The 19,257-nt window shown below is 36.3% G+C and overlaps 1 protein-coding gene across 10 annotated transcripts in view; it reads right to left on the reverse strand.

Moving 5' to 3' along the window:
- SLMAP (sarcolemma associated protein) overlaps positions 1 to 19,257 on the reverse strand; it is a gene marked incomplete at its 5' end in the record, with an annotated part of 151,090 nt that overhangs the window by 28,719 nt on the left and 103,114 nt on the right. For 5 of the 10 annotated variants that reach the window (XM_079713815.1, XM_079713813.1, XM_079713808.1 and 2 more), the window contains 2 exons: positions 4,607 to 4,666; positions 18,503 to 18,565. In XM_079713815.1, the coding sequence (XP_079569941.1) occupies positions 4,607 to 4,666; positions 18,503 to 18,565 (123 nt within the window). Of the gene's footprint in view, positions 1 to 4,540; positions 4,667 to 18,502; positions 18,566 to 19,257 lie in introns of all 10 variants that reach the window. The other 5 variants (XM_079713807.1, XM_079713814.1, XM_079713811.1 and 2 more) reach the window with 3 other exon arrangements.

Below are 19,257 nucleotides of genomic sequence, written 5' to 3' on the forward strand. Positions count from 1 at the left end.
ATTCAAGCTATATTAAGATATAGCTTAAGCTCCATCACATCTAAGGAAGTCTTCATTTCTCCAGCATGTTGCTCCTTTTTATTTATCTTCTCTGGGACATAGGGTTTTATGATTAATCATGTTCTATTTTATATCATTCTCTGTGTATACATATATCTTGTTTCCTTAGTGAGATTATAAATTCACTAAACATATCATCACTTTTTATAATGTTACGCACTTAACTATACTGTTTGTGGTAATCTGTATCAAAAATTTAAATGTGTACACCCACTTCTAGTACTTTTCCTAAGGAAATAATAGGCAACATATAGTATATATACATAAGGACGTTCATTGCAACATTGTTCATTATGGAATGGAAAATGTCCAAGATATATTCACTACTATTAAGTAAAAGTAAAGTCTGTTAAGCCATGTATAAAGATAATCCCCTTTAGACTGAAAATAGCTATACACTTAGCTATGAATTTTTTGTTGTATATATTCATTCAAGTCTAGAAGGATCTACAACAGAGATACCACGGTCATTTCTGAAGGCAGGGATGAACATTTATTTTCTAACTTCACATTGTTATACATTGTTTGAAAAATTATAGCGAACATATATTGTTTTCATAATCAACTAAATCAAGAGATATTTTTCATTTTAGAAGCAGTCAGAAACATATCTAAAACCAATACTGTCAAAATAATTAATATTAAAATATAACTTGTTATGCCTATTCCATATAAGAATACATTAGAACTTATGGCTTCACTTGTGAAATGAGTGATGGATTACAAGAAGCCTTTTGCTTCCTTTCTCAAAGGCCAACTGGGGAGAGACAGTGAGTTTAGATTAGAAGTGAAGTCACTGATTACTGAGGTCCATGGGAATCTAATCTGTGACCTCTGGTGCATTCATAGTGTACTATAGTCAGACGTTTCTGAATGTACTAGTTTTGATCACTAAGTTACAGTCTCAAATAAGGCAGGCTAACACATCTTGTCTATATATAGAAAGAAACGAAACCACTGTGGGAACAAAAAGGAAAAGACAAAAATGACTCTTTCCTAATTTTAACATTCTTGGCAATTTTATGATCAAGATATAGAGGTAAACCAAGAGGAACGTATTTTCAAAAGTATTCTTCTGGCTTAGAAGGAACTTTTATTTCCTATTTGTAGTAGTAGCCAGGAAGGTAAAATTGCCTTAGAGGTGGGACTATCTTCCATTAAGATCTTACTAGACTATAAGCTCCATGAGTGCAGGAATTTTTGTTTTGTTAACTGCTATAATCCCATTGCATAGAACAGTGCACAGTACATAGTAGGTGCGCTAAAAAGAGGACCATTAGAGACACAATTTTACTTTGAGTAAGAAGGCAAGCTTTTAGCAAGTCATGGTTCACCACTGTTGTGTCCTGGTACTAGAGTTATTAAATGGAGGCAAACAAAATCTATTCAAGATGAAACACAGGACACAACAAATGAGTGGTAGAGTCTCTACTGTTCAAAACATCTACTTTTCAGCTACGAAGCAGCACCCAACTTCCCAGTATTAAAAGTCATTACTAGCTGATTTTCTGTGCAGTATTTAATCATTAAAATGCATACCAATAGTATATAGAAGTAAATGGAGGAATGGCTACCAACATCAATACCAAAACTGTTCCCAAACTGGCAAGTCTACAATAAGGTGAATATTTTCACTGTATCTTCAAGCAGACATAACGACGGATGGGCATGACAAACACAGACCACTTCCTACACCACTGGAACCATTATTTGCAAAGAAAGCAAGGTCAAGGATCAAGGGGAAAAAAAAGGAGACCTAACATTTGTTGGACAACGGACCAGTGCTTCCTGCTTTATAAGCAATACTTCAATAAATTCCCACAAAATCCTCTAAGTTATATACTGTCAATCCCATTTTACAAATGAGGAAACTGAGGTTTAAAGAGCTAAAGTAAGTTGCCTGAGGGCACATAGCTAGTTACTGATAGAACCTAGAAATAAAAGCTACTGTTTGGGGATTCCCTGGTGGCGCAGTGGCTGAGAGTCCGCCTGCTGATGCAGGGGACATGGGTTTGTGCCCTGGTCCGGGAAGATCCCACATGCCGTGGAGCGGCTAGGCCCGTGAGCCATGGCCGCTGAGCCTGCGCTCCGCAACGGGAGAGGCCACAGCAATGAGAGGCCCGCGTACCACACACACACAAAAAAGCTACTGTTTGACCTACTCTGTATTCTTTCTACTTCCACCTTGAAATTTACTGTAAACTGCAAGTTGAGTTAGGACTTAAGAAGGCATATGCAACTTACGATTACATTTTTCATTAGGTGAAATACCTGAAGGAAATACTACCGAGACTTGTAACAGCTGGTAATTGGCAATTTCCAACAACTGATATTTAAAATCAGTTTTAAATATAATTCCATTAAAAACATCAGCAATGAAAGCATTTAAAAAAAAAAAACAATCCAGCCAAACCCAAAAGAAAATACTTTATAGCCAGATATAAAGCATTTAAAATGTAATTTATTTCAGCCAACTAGTTTGTGACAAGGATTAGTATACCTCTGCATGCTATCTGTGGGAAATACCAGTAAAATGTTGACTGCTGATAGAAATATCTCTGGGTATATAAAACATCTGTATTATCATTCATTTTTTGGCCACGCTGCACAGCTTGCAGGATCTTAGTTCCCTGCCCAGGGATCAAACCTGGGCCCGGTCAGTGAAAGCTCCGAGTCCTTACCACTGGACCACCAGGGAATTCCCTGTATTATCATTCTTTTTTGGGGGGCTGCGTTGGGTCTTTGTTGCTGTGTGCAAGCTTTCTCTAGTTGTGGCGAGCGGGGGCTACTCTTCCTTGCGGTGCGTGGGCTTCTCATTACGGTGGCTTCTCTTGTTGCGGAGCATGGGCTCTAGGCGCGCGGGCTTTAGTAGTTGCAGCACGTGGGCTCAGTAGTTTCGGCATGTGGGGCCTAGAGCACGTAGGCTTCAGTAGTTGTGGTGCGCTGGCTTAGTTGCTCTGCAGCATGTGGGATCTTCCCGGACCAGGGCTCGAACCTGTGTCCCCTGCATTGGCAGGCAGATTCCCAACCACTGCGCCACCAGGTAAGTCCCTGTATTATCATTCTTAAAGGATGTATTCTATTCACTTGCATGGACTTACTTGCCATAATTTATTTAATAAATGCCCTTATTATTGGACACTTATGTTTTCCTTTTTTTGCCTTTAAAACAACACAAACAAATGGCCTTGCACATTTGTCCAATTTGTTCCTTAAGATAAAAACTTAGAAGTGAAATTGCTAGGTCAAAAAGCATGTTCTTTAAAACTTTCAATACATATTTTATAGCCAGATTTCAAAAGGAAATCATAAGATTTTCTTTTTCAATAATGACATCACATAATTTCAAGGAAATATAGAAGCACTATAGAAGCACTTGGGTAGCAAGATACTTTTAATTATAAGAAGCACTGATTTTTTTCTAAGGCTCTACTTCTACATCAAAGTCCTGGCTATTTAACCAACTAATCTAAATAGGTATTTAGGTGGTGAAGTAAAAGCTATTTTAAAATCTGTTCTCATCTCACTTTAATAAGATGAAATAAATTGCCATACGTACTAAAAATAGTTCACTGTTCTGAAACTCAATGCCTGTTTGCCAGAACAATATTAGTGATGCATATTTTATGCATTCTTTCTCCAAATATGGCATCTGCCATGCACAAAATTCCAAATGGAAGCCACCAGATATATGAAATAACACTATCCTTTTAAATATTTTTAAAAGCCAAATGGATCCAGTTACTTTCATAAAACAAAATGTAATGAAATGGAGTACTGCAAACTTTTATCGCTCATTGCTTTAGCTAACCAAAATGACTGTCAATTTAGTTTTAAATTTTATACTGGTATGTTCTGATGAAAGTCCTAGAACGAATAATGAGCATATCCCACTAAATTTATTTGCACAATTTCCCTATACATAAAAGTGACTTGACAATATGATGCTTTAAAACTCACTTTTCTTCTCTAAGCCTGACAATTGTAACAGAAAAGAATCAGCAGAATAAATTACTTCAAGCAATTACAGGACTGTTCATTAAAAAATATAAGGTTCTACATAATCACTTTTGTTTAAGTCAAATTGAAATGCTAACAATTAAGATAATATTAAATATCATAAGGACTATTAAAGGTATGAGAACCAACAAAATGGAACTGCAAGCATTTTTCACCTGTTTCAAAAAAGATTTACATTGCGTTTGATTAAAATTTTGAGATCAAAGCTGAAAATAATGCTGGAAGTGAGACAGAGAGATTGCAACAAATCTTTAATACCTAACGAAACCTATTCCAAGCATTAAAAAAAAAACCCATACATATATACCCATTTAAAAAGAAACTTTCTGATGAACATATCCTTCTTAGAACTCCAACTATTTTATATTATTATCTGATATTGTTACTGGATTGCCATTTTGTGAGCTATAAGATATAAATTGATGATTAAAGTACTATGACCTTGGAAATGTATACTAACCTTCATTATCCAAAAGAGTTGTCAAAACCCACAGAAAAATGCCACAGAAACCCACAGAAAACGAACCTTTTGAAAGCTTTGTTTCTTCTACCACTTTGGTTAGATGCCCCTCGACGATCAGCTTCTCTGCCAAAGAAAATAAACGTTACTATCGAAGCCCAAACTGAGTAGCAAGCACTTCCCTGAGCTGGGCAGTGTAACACATTCCATGACCAAATTTAAAGATGATAACATTACTCCCATGACTAGGCTTGAACAAAAACTTGAACCTGGAAGGGGAACTAAGAGAACTGGAACGATACTAGACGAATCAGGTTAATGCAGAAATCGAGGGTAAGGGAACTGAACTGCCTTCAGTTTTCATTAGCTTTCACCTTATTTTAAAAGTCTTGAACTTTTAAAAAAGGACTCAGAACAAACAAAGCAACCCTCTTTAAATCAAGGATATTAAGTTGAAATAAAGGAATTCTGAGAAGGTATTTCATTTAAATAAAGAAGTCATACAAATTATATTATACCAACAGTTTATTTTTCCCTATTGACACAATTTAGCAGAGATGCCTATATGACATGTTTCAGTAAAATGAATAATTTTAGAAGAGCTAATTATTGAAAGAAATTAAAAAAATTTTTTGCTTTTGTTTTATGGGGGATTCTCTGCAAATGTATAATGTAGTTTATTTATAATTTATTTAAGGTTGGATTTTCATATTCTGCCTTTCAGTCAGGAGGATAATATATCTATTCTGTATACACCATTATCTGATCCTATATGTCAGTTGGTCTCCTTCATTTTACATTTTGCAGTGTGTGAAATAATTTTTCTATTCTTCTATCCCTCAACCCACTGCAACTTGGTCTACACCCATTACTGAACCACTGAAACGGCCCCAAGATCACTATAACCTATCTGACAAAGCCCATGGTTCTTTTTCTTAATTTTCATTTAACATAGGCTCTTTGCAGCATGTGGCACTGTTTGCTCCTGCCTCTTTGAAAAACAGGAAGTCGAAGTAATAAATTTAGATGATTTTAAAAGGCATTAACCCTACAAGATATGTAACATAAGCTGTCTTACCCATCCTCTGTCCTACTCCATTCCATTCTTGAAAAATCACTTCCTACAAACAACAACTTTTAACTTTTAGCCATTTCTTCTGGTATTTACACTTATATTTCTAAATAATACATTGCTATTTCTTAACTTTTCCATTTTAGGCGTTATTTACTGACAATCTCTTACAGATGATTATGCTCTCATATCCTATTATCATCCTCATAAGAGTTACATTTTGTCCATCTGTAATCAGTATTTATATTATGACTATTATCTATACCTGAGTCATATAATATGCGATAATTATATTTCTTTCCTTGTACAACATTTACTATTTGGGGAACTTACAATGCCCTCCTTTGTTTTGCTAATTTTTAAAAATATATCTCAAACACAGCCCAAGTTCTTATAGAACCATAAAACTCTCAATATCCTCAAACATATCAGGCAGTCTATCACATTATATATCCCTGTCTCTCCCGTCTCCCGGCCCTTTAATCTTCCTGTTCCAGTCTGAGCTGTATCCTGTACAAGATCCCCTGCCCCCAGATTCCAAATCTTCATCTTCCTGTTTTATTCCCTTGTTTTAATGTAATATATCCTCTGATAATTTCCTGATAAGGGTGGATAGAAGGTAAATGTTTTGTAACTTTGTTCCTCTGAAAATGTTAGTGTTCTACTAACATTTGACTGGTTTGACAGATATATAATTCTATAGGACGTAATTTTCCTTCAGAATTTTTAAAACATTGTTCCACTATCTTCTAGCTTCATACTGGAAGGTGAGTCTAATGCCAGTCTGACTCTTGTTCCTCATTATGCACTGTAGAAGCTTCTTGTGCTCAGCAACGCCTGGTTTGCCTGTCCTTTCTGGGCACCTGAGAAGACTGCACAATCCAAGTCCCTAGCACTCAGGAAGGTCCATGTGACTGGTTCTAGCCAGGGCCGAAGCATTTAAAAGAGAGTACAGTAGGATTTTTCTACACTTGTTCTCCCCCCACTCTAGAAACCATGTGTTCAGATTAGCCTAGATTCCTGAGTAACAATATAGAACAGTGTTCTCCCTCACCATGGACATGTAGCATAAATGAAAAGTAATGTTTGTTGAATTAAGCCATTATGATTTCAGGATTTATTTGTTGCTATATTATAATTTTATTATGATTAATAATACAGTATGAGATCCTTTGTTTCTCTCTGGCAATTTTCAGAATCTTTTCTTTATCCCTGGTGTTCTTAAATTTCATATACCTCAGTATGTGGTCTTGTTTTTAAAAACTGAGGTTAAATTCACATAGTGTATTAATTTTAAAGTGAACAATTCAGTGGCATTTAGTATATTCACGATAATATGGAAGCACCAACTTCATCTAGTTCCAAAACATTTTCATCACCTCAAAAGAAAACCTCATATTCATTAAGAATTTACTTCCCATCCTCCAAAATCTCTTACCACTCAATTGATCATTTTATATTTCTAAAATTAGTCTCTACTCTCATTCTCTTTGTCCTTGTGTCCTATGTCTTTTATAATATTTTACTATGAATGGATCCATTCACCATATTTAATCAAAAGTTTACTGCCTCCCTGTTAAAACTCTTTTCCTTTGACTTCTAGGATACTACTCATTCCTACTTCTTTTATGTGCCTGCTCATTCCTTCCTTCTCAGCTTTTCACTGACTTTCCTTTATTCTATGATCTAAATCTGTATGTACAACTCAACAGCAAGAAAAAAAAAAGACAAAAAAAATCATATTAAAAATTGGGCAGAAGATCTGAACAGATATTTTTCCAAAGAAGAAATACAGATGGCCAACAGGTGCATGAAAAGATGCTCAACATCACTAATCATCAGGGAAATGCAAAGCAAAACCATAATGAGATATCACCTCACACTTGTTAGAATGGCTATTATCAAAAAGACAAGAAATAACAAGAATGTGGAGAAAAGGGAACCCTGGTACATTGTTGGTGGGAACGTAAATTGATGCAGCCACTATGGAAAACAGTATGCGGGTTCTTCAAAAAATTAAAAATAGAACTATATGATGTGGTAATTCTACTTTTAGGTATTTATCTGAAGAAAACAAAAACACTAACTTGAAAAGATATATGCACACCCATGTTCACTGCAGCATTGTTTACAATAGCCAAGGTAAAGAAACAATGTTCATCAATGGATGAATAGATAAAGAAATTATGGTAGGTATATATAATGGAATATTATTCAGCCATAAAAAAGAATAAAATCTTGCCATTTGTGACAATATGGATGGACCTCAAGAGCAATATGCTAAGTGAATTATGTCAGACATAGAAAGACAAAGACCATATGATCTCTCTTATATGTGGAATCTTAAAAAAAACAAAACAAAACAAGCTCATAGATACAGACAGCAGACTGATGGTTGGCCAGAGGAAGGGAGTGGGAGGTGGGAGAAGTGAATGAAGGGAACACAGGGTTTAAAAAGGGGGAGGGGAGGTAGGCAAAATGTAGACTTCAAAAGCCTCATGTGAAAAAAGTGATAGATTTGACATCATATAAATTAAAACTTTCTATATGATCAAACTCACCATAAACAAAGGAAAAGGGCAAGTGCAAACATGGAAAAAATATTTGAAAAACAAATAACAGATAAAAGGTTATTATTTGGGCTTCCCTGGTGGTACAGTGGTTAAGAATCTGCCTGCCAATTCAGAGAACACGGGTTCGAGCCCTGGCCCGGGAAGATCCCACATGCCATGGAGCAACTAAGCCCGTGCACCACAACTATTGAGTCTGCGCTCTAGAGCCCGTGCGCCACAACTACTGAAGCCTGCACGCCTAGAGCCCATGCTCCGCAACAAGAGAAGCCACCGCAATGAGAAGCCCGTGCACCACAACGAAGAGTAGCCCCCGCTCGCCGCAAATAAAGAAAGTCCACATGCAGCAACGAAGACCCAGCGCAGCCAAAAATAAATAAATAATAATAAAAAAATTTATTTTAAAAAAAGGTTATTATTCACTCCATTCATTCATTCATTGAACAATTAATTAGGGGGTGCCTACTATATGCCAGACACTGTCCTAGGTGCTGGAAACACTAGAATGAACAAATGACAAAATCCCTGCCCTCCTGATTCTTACATTCTAATGGTGCGGGGAGGGACAGGCAATAAAAAAATAAACAAATAGTAAGTCAGATGGCAGTTACAGAGAAAAATAAAACAAGAAATGAGGAAAGAGCCTGTGGAGAAGGCAAAGATATGATGCCTTCCAAAAATGAGTAAGAAAAAATCAAACACAAGAGAAAAAAGGCCAAAGAACAGGAACACAGAATTTACAGGCCAAGAAATGCAGATGTCCAGTAAACATGAAAAACTCTTGGTCTACCTACTAACACAACGCCACGGCATTATTTGCCCATCAGGTTGGCAAACATTCAGTACTGGGAGGAGTGGGTAAATGAGTAATCTTGTGCCCTTTCACAGTGGAAGTGTAAATTAGTATCATTTTATTTTTTTTAGAGGGCAATTTGGCAGGAACTATCCAAATGTTGAAAGCACATGCCCTTTGACCCCACAACCCCTCTTCTGTATATCACACTGGAAAGAGAGAGGCTTGTACAAAGATTTCCAATGCAGCACTTGTCTGTACTGGGGGAAAGCAGAATACAAATTTTTAAAGTTCTGCCAAGCAAGAAAAAAAGAAAGCATTAGTTTTTGAGATTTCAAAAATTCTTTTCTAATAGCATTAACTACCTGCTACACTTGAATAATTTCTAAATGTTGATGCCTAGTCTAGCTCTCTCTCTCTCACATCCCAGAACCCTAATGCCTAACTGCTTCTCAAACATCTTCACCCAGAAATCCCAGAGGAACTTAATCTCACCCCCCAAAACTGAATTTATCTTCTCTTCCTTTCTCCTATATGGATTTGGTATCTCTTCTCTTCCATAACTCTTCATTTGTATCTCTATTAAGCTATACTGCAACTATTTATTTATGTCCACCTTTCCCAACATACTACAAACTCTTTGAGGAATATACTCATTCCTTCAAGTACTCACTATGCACCAGATACAGTACTAGGTACTCTTCATGGATTACCAAGATAAATCTAGGAATTTAGGGTCTAGTGAAAGCAGGGAGGCATCTTATTAATAATTTAATTCTCAACACAATTATGTCACATAATACAGGTTCCACAAAAGCTTGTTATATGAATACAGCAAATAATGAAATAGTATAAACACAGGTTCTGAAAGCCATTCCAATCTTTCTCTAGGATGTTGAAGATTGAAGTACCACCTTTAAAAAATTATAAACACACATTAGGAGTAATTTATTGCTCAAAACTCTCTCACCCTTAGAACAAAATCTTAAGTCCCTACCATGATCTACAAGGTCTATAAGCCAACTATGGCCCCACAGAGCCAAATCCAGCCTTCTGCCGCCTCAGGAAATAAAGCTTTATAGGAACATAGCCAGGTCCATTCATTTACATATTGTCCATGGCTGCTTTCCACAACAATGGCAGAGTCTGGTAGCTATAACAAAGACCTTTTAACACGCAAAGCCTGAAATATTTACTATCTGGCGTTTTATTTATTTTTTAAAGGCATTTTTATTCTAAAACTCCAATTTCAGACCTGCCTTGGGTTTTCATATGGTTTCTCTCCATCTCACACACTCTTTCTGCAGACACATGTACAACTCACTCAGCTTAGCCTTAAATCTGTTCAAGACCTACATAGTACTTTTATCACTCCTTATTGTCTTATAACCTTCCATTTTTTCTTCAGCAGATTTATCACTACATGACATATTATTAGTTTATTAGTTTTTATCTCCTCAAGAGAATGTAAATTCCATGAAGGCAAAGCTATCTTTGTCTTGTTCATTTCTATACCTCCCAAAGTTAAAATAATGCCTGGTATATACATAGTAGATGCTTAATAAATATTTGCTGAATGAATGAATTAGGCATTTATGTTTAAAGAGTTCAAACTTAGAAAAATTATTTGAATGTTTTCCTCATTCTAAAAAACTAAGGATTAAATACATATAAAAAGTTTCGAACAGTACCAGTATTAAGCTCTAGATAATAATTACCTGCTGTTATTATCACTATTGAAATTATTTAAGGTTATATTACCAATCTAGCGAATCATTAGTGGCCTGTGATTAAAGTATTAAGGAAAAGAATATTGTTTTTAAAAAAGTTTCTAACCGCTAGTTCTCAAACTTGGGGTGGAGACCTCAACTCTTTTAAGAAGTACTGAAAATCAGAGACCCCTCAGAGACAAAAAAGAACTTCCATATAATAATAACTGCAGGTCTTTTTTTTTTTTTTTTTGCGATACGCAGGTCTCTCACTGTTGTGGCCTCTCCCGTTGCGGAGCACAGGCTCTGGACGCGCAGGCTCAGCGGCCATGGCTCACGGGCCCAGCCGCTCCGCGGCATGTGGGATCTTCCCAGACCGGGGCTTGAACGCGTGTCCCCTGCATCGGCAGGCGGACTCTCAACCACTGCGCCACCAGGGAAGCCCGATAACTGCAGGTCTTGAAAGAACTATTTGCCTTGGCACAAATGAAAGATAGATTTTCTTTCTTTCTTTCTTTCTTTCTTTTTTGATGTGGACCATTTTAAAGTCTCTATTGAATTTGTTATAATACTGCTTCTGCTTTATGTTTTGGTTTTTTTGGCCGCGAGGCATGTGGGATCTTAATCCTCAACCAGGGATAGAACCCGCACCCCCTACATTGGAAGGTGAAGTCTTAACCACTGGACCGCCAGGGAAGTCCCCAAGATTTTCTTTCTTTTTTAAAACTCCCTCTTTTTGAGGGTTACTCTGGAGAGATTATTATTCATTTTCCCCTGTTTTAAAACCATATTTATTATTTATTATGAAACAACACTTAGAAAGGGGCACAAAACACAAAGGTACGGGTTAATAACATTTTTTTAAAGTTAATGTCTGTATGACTACTGCCCAAATTAAGAAACAGAACCTAACCACCACCTCCAAAGCCTTCCACATTTCCTTTTCCAATCAAAATCCCATGAGGTAAGCATTATCCTGACTTCTATGGTATTTAATTTCTTGCATTTCTTTATAGTCATACTACTCAAATATGTGTGAATAAATAATATAATTTTAGTGGTTTTGAACTTTATTCATCCTATATACCTCAGTGTTTTTTATCCATTTAACTACTGATGGTCTTTCAGGTTATTTCCAGTTTTGAATTACTGTGAATAATACTGCTGCTGCGAACATTCTTGAATTGCACCTGATATACGTGTTTAGGTATTCTGTAGGGAACCTACCAAGGAAAATAACTGATGGGTATAATAAGTTTGACAACATTTGAGAACCATCACCAAAGCACTTTGTTCAGTCAGAAAACATATTACAGAATTGCAAAAACTGCCAAATATTGTCAAAGACTGAATAGAAGAGAACCAAATTTATTTCTTGGCTGATAAAAATATATATAAAAATATATATATACTATCTGTATTACTATGTGACACAAAATGAAAGTGAGAAACAAGGCAAACAAAAGAAGCTCAAAGGGAGCACAGGTGTGCCTAGTTCTTAGCCATTTTCCTCACATGACAGCTACAACCAATTGAAAGCAGAAGATAAACTCAGTACTATATACTGATGTCAGCTCCCTAGGGATCTTAAACAGACAGAAGAGTAGAAGAATAAAAAAGAACTGCATAATCTGCTGTTGTAAATGCCAACCTGGAGAATATTTCTAAATCTCAAAGTTAGATTTCATTAAAAAGAAAATGTTATGACTAAGGCATCAAATAATGTGCTTGAGACCAGATTTTTAAAATGGCATGCATATTGGTAATTTAAAAGTTAGACAATCCCTAGATTGTTGGAAACATATTACTTTAACAGGAGCAATAAAGCTAGATCAATTAGCTTTCACTGTCTTGAAAATGGGAATAAAAAGGAGGAAAACAAGTTACTTCAGCATGAAAGCTCCCACTAACACCCTCTCCAAACTCTGCCCCACGCCCCTGCAAAAGTTTTCTACCTTCTAGTTAACATGTATATCTGTGTGCCAGGAATTACTTAGAGCACTTAGTAAATATTATCTCATTTAATTCTCATAATCCTATGAAGTAGGTACTACCATCCCATTTTATAAATGAGGAAATTGAGGTTTGAACAGATCATACCACCCAGAGTCATACTGCCAATGAGGGACAAAATCAGAATTCACATAAAGGTTCCTCTGATCCAACTCTAAACATCATACATGAAAATGAGCTAACGTTACTTAGAAGGTCATTAAGGGAAATACAGCTAAGAAACTGAGATTAGAATTAACATCAAGGGGCTGGTAGCGCAGTGGTTAAGAATCCGCCTGCCAATGCTGGGAACATGGGTTTGAGCCCTGGTCCAGGAAGATCCCACATGCCGTGGAACAACTAAGCCCACGAACCACGACTACTGAAGCCCACGTACCACAACTACTGAAGCCCACGAGCCTACAGCCCGTGCTCCGCAACAAAGAAGCCACCGCAATGAGAAGCCCTTGCACTGCAATGAAGAGTAGCTGCCGCTTGCCCCAACTAGAGAAAGCCCGCGCACAGTAACGAAGACCCAACGCAGCCAAAAATACATAAATAAAATAAGTTTATTAAAAAAAAATTAACATCAAGATACAACCAAAGGAAAAATTAACAATCAGCATTCAACATCAAGCCAACAATTTATTTCCCTTCAGAGAATAGCAACTCACATAGTAGAAAGAAAGCTTTAGAACTGCACAGGGTGACTCTGAGAGGTTGCTAATGTGAATAATAGAGATTTTTTCACAAGGTTATTTGTTTCTGCAGCAAAATACTTAAAGCAATTCCCATTACAGAAGATAATCTGCCTTTCCCTAAAAACAGTTCCAGAGGCTGTTTGCCTTAAAATCTAAGAATAAGGAAGAACAAAAGAAAAAAAATTAGAATTCAATGACATTTAAAATTCAATGAAATTAACCAATTTCCAGAATACAGAAATGGATTTTTTTTTTAAAAGGAACAGTCTATATACCAAAACACTACTGGCATGAATTTAAGACTATCTTCTGTGCAATTATACTGGAAGAAAATCTGGCAGAAATATTGGAAAGCTAGCTGACTGGGGAGATGGTTGGTACAAATAAACAACAAACAAAACCCCTCCAATATATCTTACATAGGACAACTACTCTAAGAACAAAGAAATTAAAAATTAGCAACATCTAGTTTAAACTCAAGAGTTTTCCTGTAATGGGGACATTAACTACTAAGAGAAGGGAACCACACCAAGTGTTTTCTATTCTTTGGCATAAATAAACTGCTTTGGCTTAGAGAAATAAAAGTTTAAAAGATGAAAATTTAAAACTCTGTTTCAAGTACAATATGTAATCAGAATAAGCCTGAAATTGTTCAGAGAGGCTGATCTCATAGAGTGATGAAAAGTAAACAGTCACAAGAGCAACACTGATTCAATGCATTACTCCAAATAAGGCAATTTCTATGTGAGAGCAAAGCCCTAAGAGCACAGAGGATGGAATGAGAGAATCATACACAGATAGTGACTGTAATTTCAAAATGCGGGTGGGAGGCAGGGAGAGAATTTTTTTTTTTAATCAGGAAAAAAAATAAGACATGAAATATTAAGAGAATTAGACTTTTGCCTAATATGATAGTAAAAATGATTAAGTTGCATAGTAAGCATGGATTAAGAATACAAAGACATGTGGTTTATTTCATAGGACTCTTAACTCCATCATCAAAAGGCAGATGCCCGGGCTTCCCTGGTGGCGCAGTGGTTGAGAGTCCGCCTGCCGATGCAGGGGACACGGGTTTGTGCCCTGGTCCGGGAAGATCCCACATGCCACAGAGCGGCTGGGCCCGTGAGCCATGGCCGCTGGGCCTGAGCGTCCGGAGCCTGTGCTCCACAACGGGAGAGGCCACAACAGTGAGAGGCCCGCGTACCGCAAAAAAAAAAAAAAAAAAAAAAAAGGCAGATGCCCTTGGGGGAGTGGGCAGTTTGTCTCTACAAAGCAGACCTCAGAGGAAAGTTTCTCTGGTACCCAGACACCGCGACAAACAGTAGCAAGAGAAGATCAAAGGGGCAGGAAGCAGTGCAGAGAAGGCTGTTTTTCACTCCATGCCCACCAAGTGATGGCAGGCCTCTACATCCTTAGCTTCTCTACCTTTTACACCCTTCATCCTTTCACTCAGCACACAAGTTAATCAAGTGGTAGGATTCACAAAATATGTACGAAACAGATTTAGAGATGTACAACTTTTAACTCAGAGGGCATCTTTAGCAAGCATACAAAAGTCTCAATGTATTCATTGAAGTTTATATGGTAAACCTTGAGTGACTAAAATTTACAGGGAACATGGTAATGTGGACTTCTGCTTAAACCAAACTTCATGCCTGAATCTCTGAAGAAGAAAATTTGCGAAAACTTTTTAGTAAGTTTTATTAAAGTTACTTGTTAATTCTAGATTTTATATGATGTATTTTTAAATAGAAAATTTACTTCACAGTTCTGGAATTATGCAAAAGGTTATATTTAAATCTGTTCAAAATCCAATCTCTATGCTAGAGATTAAAAGCTTTTCTGCTATACCTTCCCCGGCAGTCCAGTGGTTAAGAACCTGCCTTCCAATGCAGGGGACGCGGGTTCCATCCCTGGTCGGGGAACTAAGATCCCACATGCTGCGGGGCGACTAAGCCTGCGCGCCACAACTACTGAGCTCCGGTGCGTCAACTACAGAGCCTGCGTGCTACAAACTACAAAGCCCACGTGCTCTGGAGCCTGAGCGCCACAACTAGAGAGAAGCCTGCCCGGTGCAGCGAGGAGCCCACGCGCGCAACGGAAGATCCCACGTGCCGCAACTAAGACTTGATGCTGCCATAAATGAATGAATAAATGAATAAATATTTTTTAAAAAAGCTTTTCTCCTAAAAGAAAATTAAAAGGAACAGTCTGTTTTACCATAAAAGGAAAACAAATTGAAATGTGTTCTGACCCATTTAATTTCCTTAAAATCACCTTATAAATGGAGAGAGCCAACAACCAAATTGTCCTCTTACGGAGTCATACACATAAACTGAAAAAAAAATCTGTCAATATATTTAAAATATGCATGATGAGACTTCCCTGGTGGTGCAGTGGTTAAGAATCTGCCTGCCAATGCAGAGCACACGGGTTTGAGCCATGGTCCAGGAAGATCGTACATGCTGCGGAGCAACTAAGCACATGCGCCACAACTACTGAGTCTGCGTTCCAGAGCCCACATGCCTGGGGCCCATGCTCCATAACAAGAGAAGCCACCGCAATGAGAAGCCCTCGCACCGCAACGAAGAGTAGCCCCCGCTCTCCACAACTACTAGAGAAAACCCGTGCACAGCAATGAAGACCCAACGCGGCCAAAAATAAAAAATAAATAAACAAATTTAAAAAATAATAAAATAGGCATGACTCCTATGGAAGTGAACTATTTGCTTTCTAATTTTTAAAACACCAAGTGAATTTACACTATACAAGCATAGTAAATAATGAGAGCTAGGTACTTAATATTTGCTTTTTAAAAGATGAAACAAAACTATGAAGTATTACTGCTTACAGAATATACACTTCATTGTCAAGATCATAAATCAGTTCAAGTGTCTATCAATGAAAATAATGGCAAAAAAGTTTGTGTGCTTGTCACAAAATAATCCAAAATTGTTTCAAAAGTTCACTTGAGTAAGATTTTTGCTGAACTTGCCTAGCTTGCCATAATACTTATTATTAAGCATGACAATTTCAATAATGGCACCTTGTCATCAAACAATAAAAATGTCATAAAATAATGAAAATGAGAACAAATCAAACCAGAGGTAACCCTTACTACGCCAGCTCCAGCTATCCAAATTTAAGGAGCCAAACAGATTTGGAAAATTTGAGATACAACTCTTGCTACTTGCCACCAAAACTCAGGAACCAAACAGATTCAGATAACAAGCTATATCCCTAGCTACCTGAATTTACAATCCAAACTTCCACTATTTATACTTAAGAACCCAGTGGATTCAGACATCTAGGAATGCTTATATTTTATTTTTTTCTGTTCTTTGGTTCACTCTTTGTCCAAAAAAACAGGGTTTTATATTCTCATTTCCCCTCTGTGTATCACATTTAGCATTTACCCATGCCATTACATAGTCCTTGTAAACATTATTTTATTGGCTAATATGCTCACTGAGGGGATTGCTGTAATTTATATAACTTCTGCTAAATCTCTGAATGTTTATTTGCCCCCATAACTATGACCCAATAAAAATCTCCAAACATCTTTTTCTTTATTTAAAACAAACATTGCTCTGTGTTAAAACTACAGCTAAATATTTTGCACATTTTATAATAATACTTTAAATGATTTTTGCAAACTGTAACTTAGTAAAACATTATTTTGATAGTTCTCTGTTCTTATTTCTTTAGGCTCAAAATATAAATCCCAAAAGCTCAAAATAAAAATAACTTATTTTAAAATGGTCACATAACTAAGCATAAACCCTTCTCCTAAAGATTTATATTTTAGATTACATATTCTACTTTTAGTTGGTTTCAGTGGGTACCAATTATTTTGCCCCAATCCCTGCGTCTGCTGCCTGTAAAAATGAGATTTAGTAACCAGAAGGTAACAAAAAGATGCACTAATCTTTGCTTTATGAAAAAACTGTTAAAGAACAAAGAAATGTGCCATATTTATTAAACAATTTGGCTCAAAGTAATATTAAACTTACATTCAACATTATAGTCTCTAAAATGGACAAAAACAGAAGTTCTTCTAAAACTACTAAATGAAATTCCATGTTTCCTTAAAGCATCTCTAAGGAGTATAACATGTTATCTGTTGAGTTTGTGCCTGCTATAACTACCAGGTGTGACCCTTACGTTCCACGAATGCTCTTGAGATTGGCGGGGTGGGAGCAAAGGGTGGAACAGTAACCACACATGCATGCACACCCATAAAATGAATTCATGAGCATAAATACTTGGAAAACCACTCATTTCAAAGAGAGAGCAAACAGGAAGAAAAAAATGCCTGACAAAATGTGTGGCTGATAGGAAAAAGTATAGATTTCATCAATGAATCTTTACTACACATAGTGACCTTTAATTGTTACTAAGAAACTAAGAGAATAACACAACCTTGTGATTGTTACAGATTTAAGCAGTCACGTGATTTTCAAGAAAGATGGAATACATAATTCTTTTGTTCAGAATTCAGCATTCAGAATTCTTTTGTTCTAAATCACCTCAAAAGCCAACCTATCTTTAAAATATTATTAAAATTAGCCTTGTACAACTTCCCCAGGGTAGGTAGTAGATATCACACTGTAGGACAATCTATTACTACTTCTTCTCTAGAAAGCTCTTGCTACCCTAAGGGCTATCTCCAGATCTGAGTGTCCAAACGAAATCACTATTTTTGTGACTTCATTTAATAATTTAAGATATTTATCTAAGAATCTCAAAACCCAAACCTGTGATAGAACTAGAACTTAAGTAAAACAGGTTAATGTTATTACTATCTCCTAAGTATCCAGACAGAGGTTTCGTTGCTTGACATTCTATTTTATTCCCTACTCAGTAATACTTTTTACTTAAAAAGCTTGAAACTGCCTCTTTTTTGTGGGCAATATGAAATGCTCACCTCCATCTGTGAAGGCAAATACAAGAGAAACATTTTTCTCAAAAGAGAGAAACAGTATGAAAAGAACCACTGCTGTCTGAAGATGGCCTTTGTGCACTTCTACCATAACAAACACGTTGAGATGTATATTATTCCTCTCATTTTTCAATTTAGACCCTGACTTCATTAAAATCAATGTGAAAAATACTCTGTACTCACTCTGGCATTCTATGAATTGATGAATAAAAGTGCAGTCCCCGCCACTCTTTGAAAGCAAGTGCTCTAATAAAGAAAGAAACACCTTTAAGGATACAGTTTTTGTTGCTGTTTTTGAAAACCAACAGCAAAGGTAGGAAAACCAAAATGTATTAACATGGGTAACTGAATAAGATTAATAAAAGTTTAATATATTTTAATACTAACAGCAGACATATTTTGGAGTTAAAGTTAAATGACTGAAAATTATAATTATATAATCTTAATCTGTACCCCACCCAAATGGTTAGCTTTTAAAGGTGCAGTTTCTATCCAAATAGCTCAAGAAAACCATAGAAATATATTGCTTTAAAAAACTTCTCCCACTTTTAAAATACATCCTTTTCTTGAGAGCTTAACAAATACCCTTAAATAATTTAAAAATTTTATATTTGTTCTTACTGAATTAATTTTCAAATGACTGTTCTCCAACAGTCCCCCTTCAAAGATATTCATCTTAGTTAAGAGGCAAACAGTAAATATTTTAAGAATACCATAAAATGCCTTAAAATTTTTAAGAAACTGATATAATATTTTAATTTTTACACTTTCATTTCACTAGTAGTCTTTCCCCTTGAGTCACTTAATCTATACTTCATACACTATCAAATCATTACATTGTTATCTCTGCCTAAATGATTAAAATCAATGCCCATACATTTAAAAATAAGAGCTTGGTAAATGGTTTGGCTCAGGTCAAACAGATTTTTTTTTTTTTC

The sequence above is a fragment of the Hyperoodon ampullatus genome (genome assembly GCF_949752795.1).
Source record: "Hyperoodon ampullatus genome assembly, chromosome: 10".
Taxonomy (NCBI): domain Eukaryota; kingdom Metazoa; phylum Chordata; class Mammalia; order Artiodactyla; family Ziphiidae; genus Hyperoodon; species Hyperoodon ampullatus.